We start from the raw sequence: 14,615 nt of genomic DNA, 5'->3' as shown, positions 1-14,615 counted from the left end.
ATGGGCAGAAGACCTAAATAGACATTTCTCCAAAGAAGACATACAGATGGCCAAGAGGCACATGAAAAGATGCTCAACATCGCTAATTATTAGAGAAATGCAAATCAAAACTACAGTAAATTATCACCTCACACCGGTCAGAATGGCCATCATCAAAAAGTCTACAAACAATAAATGCTGGAGAGGGTGTGGGGAAAAAGGAACCCTCCTACACTGCTGGTGGGAATGTAAACTGATACAGCCACTATGGAGGATAGTATGGAGGTTCCTAAAGAAACTAAAAACAGAGCTACCATAAGACCCAGCAATCCCACTCCTGGGCATGTATCCGGAGAAAAACATGGTTCAAAAAGATACATGCACCCCAGTGTTCATTGCAGCGCTATTTACAATAGCCAAGACATAGAAGCAACCTAACATGGATCATAATCGATAGGTATTTTTCTAGACAAGACTGGGAAGTCTTGGGGAAGAGGAAGGAAGGCAAAGCCCAGGGACTGCATATGTAAAGTAATTAAATGGCCTGTGGAAAATATCAGTAAATGTTCTATAAATGTCACAGAAACAAGCCCTCAATAAATAATATTGAATGAATATACAAATTAAATTTAAAATGAATGCGTTCAGCATATATAACTTGCAACTTGACTTTTTTTTCTTTCTGTCCAACACTCAGGCACTTTTTTTCAATAGGACTATGGCACTTTTTTTCAGTAGGACTGTAGCACTTTTTAACCACCTGTGAATTACTTTTTTTTTTCTTAGCTATTTCCAAAGAAAATTCCAGGAAACCACCTCGGAAATGGTGTGGAGCCCTTATGCTACGGGTTATGGAAAAAGGAGATTTAAGCCAGACATATGCACACCTCCAAGCTCAAGCACAGCCGCCTTTGCTAATGCTGCCCGGATTGCAATAATGAAAGAAAAGGATGTATTTAAATTTCTTGAAGAGCTCAAGAGTAAGAGCCATTTGTCCTCTCCCCACTGTTGTAAAGGATTTATTTGTATATTACTGGTCAGAAATAAATACTAGATGCCAAGTGCTTTAAGAGTAGGGCCACAGCCTATTCTGAGTGTCTGGTCTCTGTCACACAGATATCATTTGAAAGCAAATGTACCTGAATCCCCAGACACCTGATGAAGCTGAAAGTCTGTGGATGCGTGGGTGGTAGGAGCAGGAGAGTGAAGAAGGGGAGGCATGGCCCCTGAGGAGATGAATAGACAAAGAGCAAAATAGGTACCACATGTATGTCTTTTATGTGAATTTCTTCTTACATTATTTGTGATACCAGTTTTTATCTTCTTAGGATGCAGTCCTCCTTCAGATAGCCCATATTCAAAAATACCCATCTTTCCACTGGTTCCTAATGTGGATGGGGTGGTGATGGGAAAGCCATTCAAAGACATACAGAAATTAAAAATGCTAAGGAGAAAGGAGCCTCTGAATTTCTTTGAGAACTATTTTTTCCATAAAAAAGACTGGAAAACACAGGTGAGACTTAGATTATGTCATATCAGTTAAATACTTAGGTTTTTAAGTTCTAACTTAACAGAACTAGTAATGTGCTTTTTAATGACAAATATATTTTCAGTCATGATATTTCAAACCAGATTCCATAGCCATGTTCCTAAATTTAAAGCCCAGGTATAAATATTTCATTTAATTTCAACAAATAGTTAAACTTACTGAAAATACATAATATTATCATTCTAATCTAGTCCATTACAACATCTAACCTAATATACAATAAATGTCAATTAGAAACCAAGAAATGGAACTTTCAAGTTTCAGAATGAAAGTAACTGAGCTAACATGAACACTACCCCACCAGTCTACTCACTCACCATGCCCAACCCATCACACAGACTCATGTGACCACATAAAAATACCAAATGAAATAAAGCGACATATAAAAATGCATTCAAAAGAAAGGGACCCCTTTGTTTCAGAAAGAAGAGAGAACCTAAGGCTAGAATGGTATGTTCATAAATGACCCTGTGAGTGGCTGAGGGAGAGGTGAGAGGTGAAGCCCTCATGGGGCTTCACATGGATCTGGATCCTTCATATGGATCTAGGCCCTGATGGCTAGGGGCTGGGGTTTTGTTTTTTTTTTTTCCCCCAGTGGGAATGAATATTTATTTATTTATTTAAAAAATTTTTTTCCTGTCTTTTTTTTTTTTAACATCTTTATTGGAGTATAACTGGTTTACAATGGTGTGTTAGTTTCTGCTTTATAACAGTGAATCAGTTATACATATACATATGTCCCCATATCTCTTCCCTCTTGCGTCTCCCTCCCTCCCACCCTCCCTAAGGGGTTGGGGTTTTGATGACTGTTCAGGGTCAGGAGATATGGACCCTGTAGGTGAGCAGCTAGGACTGAAACCTCTACAAAACCAGAATCTGAAAGGGCTGCCCTTTTAGTGAAAGGAGGAGTCCCCTGGCGCAACACAAACAACCACCAGTTAGAACCAGTTAGAAGACATAAGAAGATAAAATGACCTCATTTAAAATAGTAACAGAAGAGATAAAACTCCTAGAGATTACTTAGGAAATATAAAATATCTATGTAAAGAAATGGTTAAGATGCTCCTAAAGGACCCAGAAGAAAATGTGAACAAACAGAAAGGCAGACCATGTTCTCAATTTAAAATGTTTGACATCATAAAGATGTTGTTCTTTCTTGCTTGATCTATAACTTTAATGTGATTTTTTGAATTTACCCAAAGGATTTTTATAACTAAATAATCTGGTTCATACACAAAAAATAAGAACAGTCAGAGTAATCTGGAAGAAAAACTTAATGAACACAGGGAGTAACTTTACTAAATATTAAGGCATATTTAAAAGTCTCAATAATTAAAATAGTGGAGCGATTGTCAAATTAATAGATCCAAAGAACAAAATACAAAATACAAAAATAGATAAAAATATACAGAGAATTTTAATTTTAAAAAAATGTGACATTTCTGGGACTCCCCTGGTAGCACAGTGGTTAAGAATCTGCCTGCCAATGCAGGGGACACAGGTTCGTGCCCTGGTTGGGGAAGATCCCACATGCCACGGAGCAACTAAGCCCGTGCGCCACAACTACTGAGCCTGCGCTCTATAGCCCACGAGCCACAACTACTGAGCCTGCGTGCCACAACTACTGAAGCCCGTGCGCCTAGAGCCCATGCTCCACAACAAGAGAAGCTACCGCAATGAGAAGCCCACGCACCGCAATGAAGAGTAGCCCCTGCTCACTGCAACTAGAGAAAGCCCGTGCGCAGCAACGAAGACCCAACGCAGCCAAAAATAAATAAACAAATCAAATCAAAAAAAAAAAAGTGACATTTCAATACAACATGGAAAAGATAGATTGTTCAATAAACAGTGTACTAGGTAGCCATCTGAGAAAAAAAATTGAGATGCATAACTTACACCTTCCACAAATTGCAAATGGATCAAAGATATATAGGTAAAAGGAAAAAATGGAAAGAGGAAGAGAATAAAAGAAATCTTTAAAATACTGAAACTCTGGGAAGGCCTTCCTAACAATGACACAAAAGTAATTTTTAAAAGATATTAATTCAAGTACTTCAAGATCAAAAATCCCTACGTGGCCAAAAAAGTCACATTTGCAACACATAACACAAAGAGCTAACTTCTCTAATACATCAAAGAGCTTCAAATTGATTAGAAAAAACTAACCTATATAAAAATGAGCAAAGGATATGAACAGTTTTCAGAAACATGAAAAGATATTCAATCTCACTCTTCATAAAAGATCCAAATTAAACCTACCCTGAGATATTGTCTTTCCATATTAGATTGCCCAAGACCAAAAAGCTGAAAAACATATGGGGCACTCCTAAATTGTAGATACGAGTTTAAATTGATTCAGCCTCTACAGAGGAAATTTGGTAATATTTACCAAAATGACAGACCTCGTTCCTTTTGACTATAGGGGAGGTACAGTTTCTCCTCTACTCTCTTAAGGTTTTTGGCAGGGCCTGAGAATTAAATTGACATAAGACAGTTAAAATGGAGAAAAGCAAACACATTTTACTAAATTTTACATGTACCTGGGGGAATGAAGACCCAAAGAAGCAATTAGAATTGAACACTTATGTACTGAAATGGACAGAGTAGTAAATTGTGAAAAAGTGTCCAGACAAAGAGGCTTGGGCTAGGGTAGTTAAGTGGGTGAAGAAGTGAATAGGAAGATAAAGGTTAGTTTAATAAGGTATGTTAAGAATAACTGCATAAGAATAAAATACTTTTCTAAGATCATAAAAAATTGCCTGGCAGTCCAGTGGTTAGGACTCCATGCTCTCACTGCTGAGGGTCTGGGTTCAATCCCTGGTTGGGGGACTAATATCCCACATCCCACAAGCTGCACAGTGTGGCCAAAAAATAAATAAGAATGTAAAAAATCATAAAAAAAAGAATAAAAAACAAAATTTGCTTGTACAGGTTTCTCTTTGCCTTGACTCCTTGTCCCTAATGATATGAATGTTACTTTCCTCCTGGTACAGGGAGGACATCTTCCATATGGGGGGTTTATCTCCTGTATTTAGGGAAAAAAAAGGAGAGCTCAGTGTACCCTTCTTACACCTGGTGTTCTTCAAGTGCCTTTAGCTCAAAATAATCCTTATGCCAAAGTGGCGTATTTGGGGGTGGCATATTCCGTCACCTTCATGACCTGGCAATTCCACTCCTGGGACACCACCTAAGATACACAGATATCCTTGCACATATTCCAAATGCCACCCATAAGAGGGTAGTTCATTACAGGGTCATTTCTGCTAGCAAAAGATTGGTGGGGGGTGGGGGGGGAGACTAAATAACCATTAATAGGGACTAGTTAAGTTAGGCTCCAAACACACAGTGAAATGTTCTGCAGCCATGTTAATGACTAAGAAACTCTTTGTGCAATGATGTGAAAGATCTCCAAATGGAAAAAGCAAGATGCAAGGCAGTATGAATAGTACACAACTATTTGTGTAAAAGGAAGAAAAGTCAATATGAAATATGGACATTTTTTTCTTGTAAGATGGTCTGGAAGGAAACACAAGAAATTATGACATTGGTTGCCTATAGAAAGGGAAACGAGGGGGTTGGGAGAGAAAAGTGCCAGGGAGATCACAGTGTATACTCACCATACTTTCAGAATTTTGAACCATGTGCATGTTTTACCCTCTAGAAAAACTGAAATAAGAAAGAAGTACTGGTTTGAAGAGTATTAGACAATAAGAACTAAAATAGTACACCATGGTAACATGGAAGATGAGGAGGGCAGTGCCCAGAATTAAAGCTTTCTAAATTCCTTTTATTATTTGGGGAGAGGCTTATGATATTGATTAAATCTATAATTTGTTACATTAATTTTAAGTATTAAAAATGTGAAGACAATCACTAAAAACTAAAATGAATAATTGCCAAAACAGTAGAGGAAGAAAAAAATAAGAAAAGAGAGAACATGAGAAAATAAAAAATGCAAAACAAAATAGGCAGAAAAATCCAAATATATCAGTAATCACAGTAAAAGATTAAACACACCAGTTTAAAAAAATAAAGGGGAAGGAAGGAAGGGAGGGAGGGAGGAAGGAAGAAAGGATCATTTTCAAGTTAAAAAAAAAAGATTCTGATTTTTTAAAAACTAATTTTAAGATATATATTCTTTAAGGGAGACACACCTAAATTATTACACAGAAACTTTAAAGGGACAGAAGAAGATATATCAGGCAAATACAAATCAAAATAAGTTGTTATCCATACATTAGTGTGGGGAAAAGAAAATTTAAGGAAAATATAACTAAAGATAAAGATGCTGTTTAATGATTTTTAAAAATCATCAGGAGAATCTTAACAATAAAAGAAACAAATAAAACAGACACAGATTCACATAGAACAAACTAGTGGTTACCAGAGGGGAGAAGGATGAGGACAGGGGCAAAATAGGTGAAGGGGATTAAGAGGTACAACCTGGGCTTCCCTGGTGGCGCAGTGGTTGAGAATCTGCCTGCTAATGCAGGGGACACGGGTTCGAGCCCTGGTCTGGGAAGATCCCACATGCCGCGGAGCGGCTGGGCCCGTGAGCCACAACTGCTGAGCCTGCGCGTCTGGAGCCTGTGCCCCGCAACGGGAGGGGCCGCGATAGTGAAAGGCCCGCGCACCGCGATGAAGAGTGGCCCCCACTTGCCGTAACTAGAGAAAGCCCTCGCACGAACCAAAGACCCAACACAGCCAAAAATAAATAAATAAATAAATAAAGTAGCTATAAAAAAAAAAAAAAAAAAAAAGAGGTACAACCTACCAGATATAAAATAAATAACTTACAAGGATGTAATGTATAATACAGGGAATATAGTTAATATTTTATAATAACTTTGTATGGAGTGTAATCTATTAAAATACTGAATTACTGTTTGTACACTTGAAACTAATATAATATTGTAAGTCAACTATACTTCAATTTAAAAATTTTTTTAATAAAATAAAAATACGTATTTTTAAATTTTTATTATTTTTCAACTTTTTTATTTTATTTATTTTTTGGCTGCACTATGCAGCATGCAGGATCTTATCTCCCCAACCAGGGATCCAACCCATGCCCCCTGCAGTGGAAGCACGGATTCTTAACCACTGGACCACCAGGGGAGTCCCTTTTCTTTTTGGAAAAAAAATTTTAAATCATGAGGAAGATATAACTATTCTGAATCTGTACACACCTAGCAAATTAACAGATAAGGTGATAATTAACAGAATAATAAGGATTGGCTTTAGACTTTTTAAGGCATTATACATGGTAAAAATAAATACTAAATGAATAAGCAAATCCATAAGTACAGTGGGAGATTTTTATGCATCTTCAGAAACTGATAATGCAAAGGAGCGGTTGGGGGGATCAAATCTTCTTACAAAAATTTAAGTTTAACAGAAACATGAAACTATAGCTTGATGTAGAATCAGAGTCTAGAAAAAGTTGTTTCAGGACGTAAGAGATGAGCACAATTTGTAGCCAGAAGGAAGAACACTTAGAACTCCGGTTCTCAATCTTGGCTGCAAAACAGAACCACCAGGGAGAGCTTTTAAAATCCTGGTGCCCAGGCCACAACCCTGTTCAGTTAAATCAGATCTCTGGGAACGGGGCCCAGGCCTCAGTATTTTTTAAAGTTCCAACATGCAGCCAAAGCTGAAAACCACTGCTCAAAGAGAAGAGAAACTGAAGATGTTTGAAGATGTAGGAGAAGGGCAAGACTGGCTACATAACTTGCTAGGCCCAGTGCAAAATGAAAATGCAGTGCCCCTTGTCCAGAAATAATTAAGAATTTAAAGACAGCAACAGGGACTTCCCTGGTGGTCCAGTGTCTTAAGACTCCACGCTCCCAATGCAGGGGGCCCAGGTTCAATCCCTGGTCAGGGAACTAGATCCCACATGCCGCAACTAAGAGTCCGCATGCTGCAAATAAAGATCCCACATGCCACAACTAAGACCCAGTGCAGCCAAATAAATAAATAAATATTTTTTTAAAAAAATAAAGACAGCAACGATAAAACATTAAACCAAAAAACAAAACAAAACAGAAAAAAACAAAAAACATTAAACCAAACTTAGGGCCCTTCTAAGTATAAGGTCCTGTGTAACTGTACAGATCACACATCCATGAAGCCAGCCCTGGAAAGAGGAAAATTGAAGGGATAAGGTACAGGAGGAGACCTTGGAAATTAAGAAAAACTCTCAGATATAAGAGGGAAGGAGGAAAAAAAAAATGGTTTAAAGGATGGAGAAATCATGAGGTGGAAAGAAGAGCTGAAAGAATTCATATTAGGGGAATTCCCTGGCGGTCCAGTAGTTAGGACGCTGCGCTTTCAACTGCCGAGGGCCTGGGCTCCACCCCTGGTCGGGGAACTAAGATCCCACAAGCCATCGCAGCGCAGCTAAGGGAGTTTGAAGGTCTGGTTTTCCAGCAGCCGCTATGAGGACTGTAAGAGAGTTTACAGCAAATGAAGAAAAATAATGTCAAGCAGTACTGAGGGCCTGGATGACACTGGGTCATACGCATTTTCAAAGAAAGTGATCTGCATATTTACATGATTTCCACCAACATTGTTCAGTAGCCCAGGAACAGGAGAAAAAACAGATGGCTGGTTCCCTGTGAGAAGTTTGGGAGTAGTATAGGTTGTGCTCTGTGGAGGGCACATTCATTTTTAGTGCTTTGGAAGTTTGGGTGAGGATGGAGTTGACTCCTCTCTACCCTCCACATCCATCCCAAACATAAACCATCCTGTGGTCTATACTCCTCTTTTGAGTAAGCTTCACTATTAAGAAAGAGAGTTTGCTAGATGCCCATTTACACATGGCACTATACCAGGTACCCCAAAACAACTGACAAGTGCTGTAGAAATAACTTTGTAAATCATATACACACCCTTTCATAATACAATATGCTTCCGTGTATTTTTGTCTTTGTTATATAATTCAACTAAAATATAATACTAACCTTCCTTTTTAAATGTTCATAAAGGCAGCAAATACAAAGCCTATCGACCCTACCTCAGGCTACCCAACTGACATCCTCGCCATTGACCAAATACTCAAGAGAAAGGAGAATTGGACAGTGGCTGATGCAGCTGCTATTAAACAGCACGTGAGTATTCACTTGTTGAACACCTTCAGAGAAACCATTGACAACTATGTCTTTAAAATAAGACCAGATCATTTCTTATTTTCATCCATTGTAATGATATTTCTTGCTCTATAATCAAATGCGTTCAAATGTTAACTGTTATAATTCATCCTGCTAATCACCTATGGAGTCATACCCAGCATCATTTCTGGGACATTCATTTGTTTCATGCTAGAAATAGCAACTAATTAAGGTAGTAAACCAACGGTCACAGTGAGTGGTGTAATCAGCGAATTGTGATGAGTGAATGCATCTTTATTATGGCAACTAAAAGAATAATTGTAGGGCTTCCCTGGTGGTGCAGTGGTTGGGAATCTGCCTGCTAATGCGGGGGACACGGGTTCGAGCCCTGGTCTGGGAAGATCCCACATGCCGCGGAGCAGCTAGGCCCGTGAGCCACAACTACTGAGCCTGAGCGTCTGGAGCCTGGGCTCTGCAACAAGAGAGGCCACGATAGTGAGAGGCCCGCGCACCGCGATGGGGAGTGGACCCCACTTGCCGCAACTTGAGAAGGCCCTCGCACAGAAACGAGGACCCAACACAGCCAAAATAAATAAATAAAATAATATAGGTCACAAATTAATATACTATTAAAAAAAAAAAAAAGAATAATTGTAATAATAGTAGTTTAAGTATGCTTCCTAGGTGTCAGGCACTGTGCTCTATAAGTACTCTACAAGTGCTCTACAGGTACTAATTCATTTACTTATCACAACAAATCTTTGAGGTAGGCACTGTTACTCCTTGTCATTTTACACATATGCACAGAGAGGTTAAGTGACTTGCCCAAAGGCACACAGCTAGGAAGTAATAGGGCCAGAATTATAAGCATGGGTAGCTTGGCTTCAGAATCCACAACTGTGGATTAACCACAACTGTGTGCCACCTGTCTACTTTTGTGCCCTGACTTCTTAGCAACTTTTGTCCTCTAGAGACAGACTGGGGTGTATTTATTTTATGCCACCTCCCTTCTGCATTTGACACTAATGATCAGGCTCTCCTAGACACTTGCTACTTCCTTAACATTTACAATACTGCATCTTTAATTCTCCTTGCAGCTCTGTGTCCTTTCCTCTCTCTTCTCTTTCCTGAAGGTTCATCCCTTAGGTCTTTTTTTTTTTGAACTATAGTTGAAGTATAGTTGATTTACAGTGTTAAAGGTGTACAGCAAAGTGATTCAGTTATACATACACATATAAATATATTCTTTTTCAGATTCTTTTCCATTTCCCTGTGCTGTAAAGTAGGTCCTTGTTGTTTATTTTATATATAGTAGCATGTATCTGTTAATCCCAAATTCCTAATTTATCCCTCCCCCCTTTCCTCTTTCAAACTTTGGTAACCATAGTTTGTTTTCTATGTCTGTGAATCTATTCCTATTTTGTAAATAAGTTCATTTGTATCTTTTTTTAGATTCCACATATAAGTGATATCATATGATATTTGTCTTTCTCTGTCTGACTTACTTCACTCAGTATGATAATCTCTAGGTCCATCCATGTTGCTGCAAATGGCATTATTTCATTCTTTTTCATGGTTGATTAGTATCCCATTGTATATATATAAACCACATCTTCTTTATCCATTCGTCTGTCGATGGACATTTAGGTTCCTTAAGTCTTTTTTTTTTTGGCTGTGTTGGGTCTTTGTTGCTGCACGCAGGCTTTCTGTAGTCGCAGTGAGCAGGGGCTGCTCTTTGTTGCGGTGCATGGGCTTCTCATTGTGGTGGCTCCTCTTGTTGCGGAGCACGGGCTCTAGGCGCGCAGGCTTCAGTAGTTGTGGCGCACAGGCTTAGTTGCTCTGCGGCATGTGGGATCTTCCTGGACCACGGATCAAATCTGTGTCCCCTGCATTGGCAGGCGGATTGTCAACCACTGGGCCACCAGGGATGTCCCTCCTTAAGTCCTGATGGTTCCTAGTTTTCTAGTCTCATCCTACTGCTCTTCTTATTATATACATTCATTTGTTCAGTAAATATTTATCCAGTGTTAACAAGTTCTGAGATTATGAGATACCACAGAATAAAAAACACAGTTCCTACCCTCAATGAGCTAGCAGTAAGGTGGGAGACACGGAGAAGGAAAGGAGCAGTAACAATACATTGGGATAAATGGAACTACAGGAGGTCAGTACAGCATGCCACAAGAATGCAAAGGAGTGGACTCCCAACCTCTGTCTCATCATGGCATAAATTCACACTGGCGTAAATGGAGGTCGCTTATAGCCAAAGGGCTCCAGCCCTGAGGTGCTAGCTGCCTCAAGGGCTAGGAAACTTGAGAAGACCAATAATTTGGCATCCCTATAACCCAGTCGCAACAGAACATTGGGGATCTCTGCATTAAGCAAAGGAACAGCTAGGGTGAGTATTCTTTGAGCGATCTCAATCTACCCTCCTTGTTTCAGCTGCCACCTATATACCTGATAACTCTTAACTGTCACTAGCCTAGACTTGTTTCCAGTACTTCTTCCTCATCTCACTGATTGCCTGATGAACATCTCTACCCTGCTGTCTCACCACATATCAAACTGGACATGTCCAAAACCGAATTCATCATCTTCTATATCAAACTGGCTCTTTCTTGAGGATTCCATATCTCAGTTGTTGATACTACCGTCTACCCAGGCACTGAAACTAGAAGGCCAGGAGCCATCCTTAATTTATACTTTTTCCTCACTCCTCACGTCCACCAATCACCAAATCTGGCTACTCTCATTCTCCCAAAGATTTTTCACATCTGTCCCCTTTATTCCATCCTGTTACTACTGCCTCAACTGACATCCTCATTAGGCTTTACCTGGCCAACAACCTCCAACGGTTATCCCTTCCTCGGAGCACCACCCATTCCCCACACAGCGGCTGTGAAGAATGAATCCAAAGAAGATCCAGCCTGTCACTGTCCTGCTTGAGAAATGAATGTTTCCCTCTCAGAGATGCCAGGGTTTTTCAACTATATTTTTCACTCCATACAACTGAGGGATTTATCTCACTTCCAACAGATAAGTGTCTCACTATAGCATGATTTTCACTGATGAAAGGGCTCTCCCCAACCTCACTGAGAACAAGTCTCAGGGCCTGATTACAGCAACAACACCTGGCCTGCCTCTCCTCAAATTTGACACTTTAGCAATACCAAAGTGCCTGGACTCCCCCTACCAGCTCCAGGATGCATTGCCTTTGAGCCGTTGTTTATGCTGTTCCCTCTCCCTGGAACACCTTCCCATCACCACCCAGTCCCTCGATTTAATCAAATCCTTGAGGACCTACTCAGCTCAGCATCTTCTCCCTCCCTGCCCTCGGCTGGACTGAGTGCCATCCTTGGCACTCCTATTATATCCAGAGCCTATCTCCATCCCACATTTCCTCCTGTTTTAGTCTACTGTGTTTTTAAATTCTTATAAAATTTCTTAAAATCTCATTATTCCCAAGTAATACATTTTCATTGTCCATCAACTCCTAACTCACATGTCCTCAAGAGGCACTACCCAATATATAAATTCAGTGACTTTCAAGTAACCTGGGAACATAACTCTTGGGATATCTAGAATTGTGGTCCACAAACCAAAGACATTTTAAGGTAACTACTGTAAACTTCTGCTCTCTCACTGCAGGTAAAGAGAGCTACAGATACCTATAACTTGGGAATTGCCCTTGAGCACCGGAAACAAATGCTAAACCTCTGGCGGAAGATCCGAGGGGATTTGATTGGGATAGACAGTAAAAATGAGTCCTTTTATGACACCTTTTCTACTTATACATGGTCCTGGAATGTCTGCCAAGAATTACTTTCCCCAAAGGACTTAAGGTTATATGATGCCTATGTGAATAGAAATTCCTTCCACAACTCTGCATTCTCTTCCTCTTCGGATATTCGTGAGTGTGACACAGGAAGAAAAAGAAAACGGAAAGGCTTCAAAGGGTTTCGACAATGAAATTTCTACATTTTCTAAACAGCTCATTGCAAACTACTTTTTCATAGATATCAAAATTATTCTTGCTTTTGTCTAATACATTCTTAGCAGCTGGAAATGTTGACATCTTTTGAACTCTGACCAGTAAAAAAGTTTAAGTCATAGTATGGTTTCCCTTTCCTAATTCTTGCTAGTAGATAGATGCCTTGCGGTTATTTCCCTAGCAACCAGCTGCACTGCGCTGCCCCTACCTGGTTCAAAACTGCCTGGGCCTCAGCAGGAAGGAGAAAAGCACAGCTGGCACTTACCTCAGCACAGGCCTGCCCTTCTGAGCTCCTAACAGGCCTCTCAGCAATAAGCATCTGAGTTTATGTGACTTAAGTGGCATTAGTTTTTTTATCGTTTGTGAAAGAAGCCAGAGGCAGCAGATAACAATGACCCTTCAGTTTCAGGGAATAATTTCGCAATCCCCCAAGGAACCTTGATTAGATTTGGGTTTTCCTAAGCCTCCTTAGCCACACACTTTCAGACTGATCTCTTGGATTACCCTGAAGAATAGCTGATTTCACTCCCTCTTTACTGTTAAGGTCCAGGGAGTAACAGTTTTGTAGTAGTTGTGATTAAAGATGGATTTTGGTTGGAAAGAATATTCTTTTCAAGTTTTATCACTCAAAAAAAAGGTTCCAGACCAGACTTCTGGCCATTGCTAAACAAAAGTAGTGTTCTTTTTGATCAGTGCTACGTATGCCTGGAGAAAAATTCCCAGAATGAAGGATAGCTAGATAGGAATTTTATAAACAAGAAAAGCAGCCGTCCCACTCCTAGGTATTTACCAAAAAAAAATTTTTTTTAAAGGTGGCCTCATCCATTATACTTGTTGTTGTTCTTTAATGCATTTAATAAAGGAGCACATCATGTATAACTGTATTACAAGTTTGAGGGGTTGCAATTTTTTATTGTGGAAAAATATAAATAATATAAAATTTATTATTTTATCATATTTAAGTGTATATCATCCATTACTTTTTTTTTCCTTTTAGAAAAAGGAAAATACATGTTCCATATTGATGGAGACAGTGGCTTATAATGTAAAATTATAACATGCCAGGAAGAAACAAGATAGTGAAGGATCCCAAAACTGTTTAATGAAATAACCTTGAAGTAATTTTGTGTTACCTTGAATATTCAAAACGAAGTATATTTGCCAGTCTTTATAATGTTATGATTGGGACAAAAATAGATAACATTATAGATAAGTGACTACGTTTTCTAAATAAATGACAAAATTTATGGTTTGACAAGAGTTTTTTTTTTTTTGGTATGCCTGTGAGTATAACAGGCAACCTAAGAGATTTAACTTGGATGCCAAAATATTAGAATTCCTGGAATATTTCCTTGGATCAATGTGATAGCAGGACAGAATATTTTTAAGTAGATCTGTCTTGGAGACAGATCTGTATTTTAAATGTGCAGTAATACATTCTATTAAATTATCACACTGTTGATGACAGCATAACTTGGCCTCTCTCTGATGGAATACAGTATAGCAACAGGTACTTAGCCATTTATTCACCAATTATTTCCTGAGTTGCAAACTGTGTGGTGGACCCTGTTCTCAGACCTGGATATCTAACAGTGAGCAAACAGACAAAATGCTCTGACCTCCCAGAGCTTAGTAACGGAGCTAATTATAACCATTCACTCAGCACTTCCACTTCTAGAAATCAATCCTAAAGAAATAATCATGAGGGTGGGAGGGAGGGAGATGCAAGAGGGAAGAGATATGAGGACATATGTATATGTATAACTGATTCACTTTGTTATAAAGCAGAAACTAACACACCATTGTAAAGCAATTATACTCCAATAAAGATGTTTTAAAAAAAAGAAAGAATTATGAATGTACAAAATGATTTAGTTATAAGGATTTTTCTCATGGTGAATTTTTAATAGTAAGAAACTTAAAGTAGCCTAATTGCCCAATACATTATGATACAGCTATACAAAACAATACGAGGGTCATTAAAATT

The 14,615-nt window shown here is 39.0% G+C and overlaps 1 protein-coding gene across 2 annotated transcripts in view; it reads left to right on the top strand.

Annotated features, from left to right (window-relative positions):
- EFCAB3 (EF-hand calcium binding domain 3) overlaps positions 1–14,300 on the top strand; it is a 40,272-nt gene extending 25,972 nt beyond the window's left edge. The window contains exons 7-10 of one of the 2 annotated variants that reach the window (XM_036837191.1): positions 766–959; positions 1,308–1,492; positions 8,515–8,637; positions 12,286–14,300. In XM_036837191.1, coding sequence (XP_036693086.1) covers positions 766–959; positions 1,308–1,492; positions 8,515–8,637; positions 12,286–12,606 — 823 coding nt within the window. In that variant the 3' untranslated portion in view covers positions 12,607–14,300. The remainder of the gene's footprint in view (positions 1–765; positions 960–1,307; positions 1,493–8,514; positions 8,638–12,285) is intronic. The other variant, XM_036837190.1, reaches the window with a different exon arrangement.
- Positions 14,301–14,615: the final 315 nt, after the last annotated feature.

The sequence above is a fragment of the Balaenoptera musculus genome, chromosome 20 (assembly GCF_009873245.2).
Source record: "Balaenoptera musculus isolate JJ_BM4_2016_0621 chromosome 20, mBalMus1.pri.v3, whole genome shotgun sequence".
Classification (NCBI taxonomy): Eukaryota; Metazoa; Chordata; class Mammalia; order Artiodactyla; family Balaenopteridae; genus Balaenoptera; species Balaenoptera musculus.
Note: the sequence above shows the minus strand (reverse complement) of the source record. Positions and strands in the feature narration are given on the sequence as shown.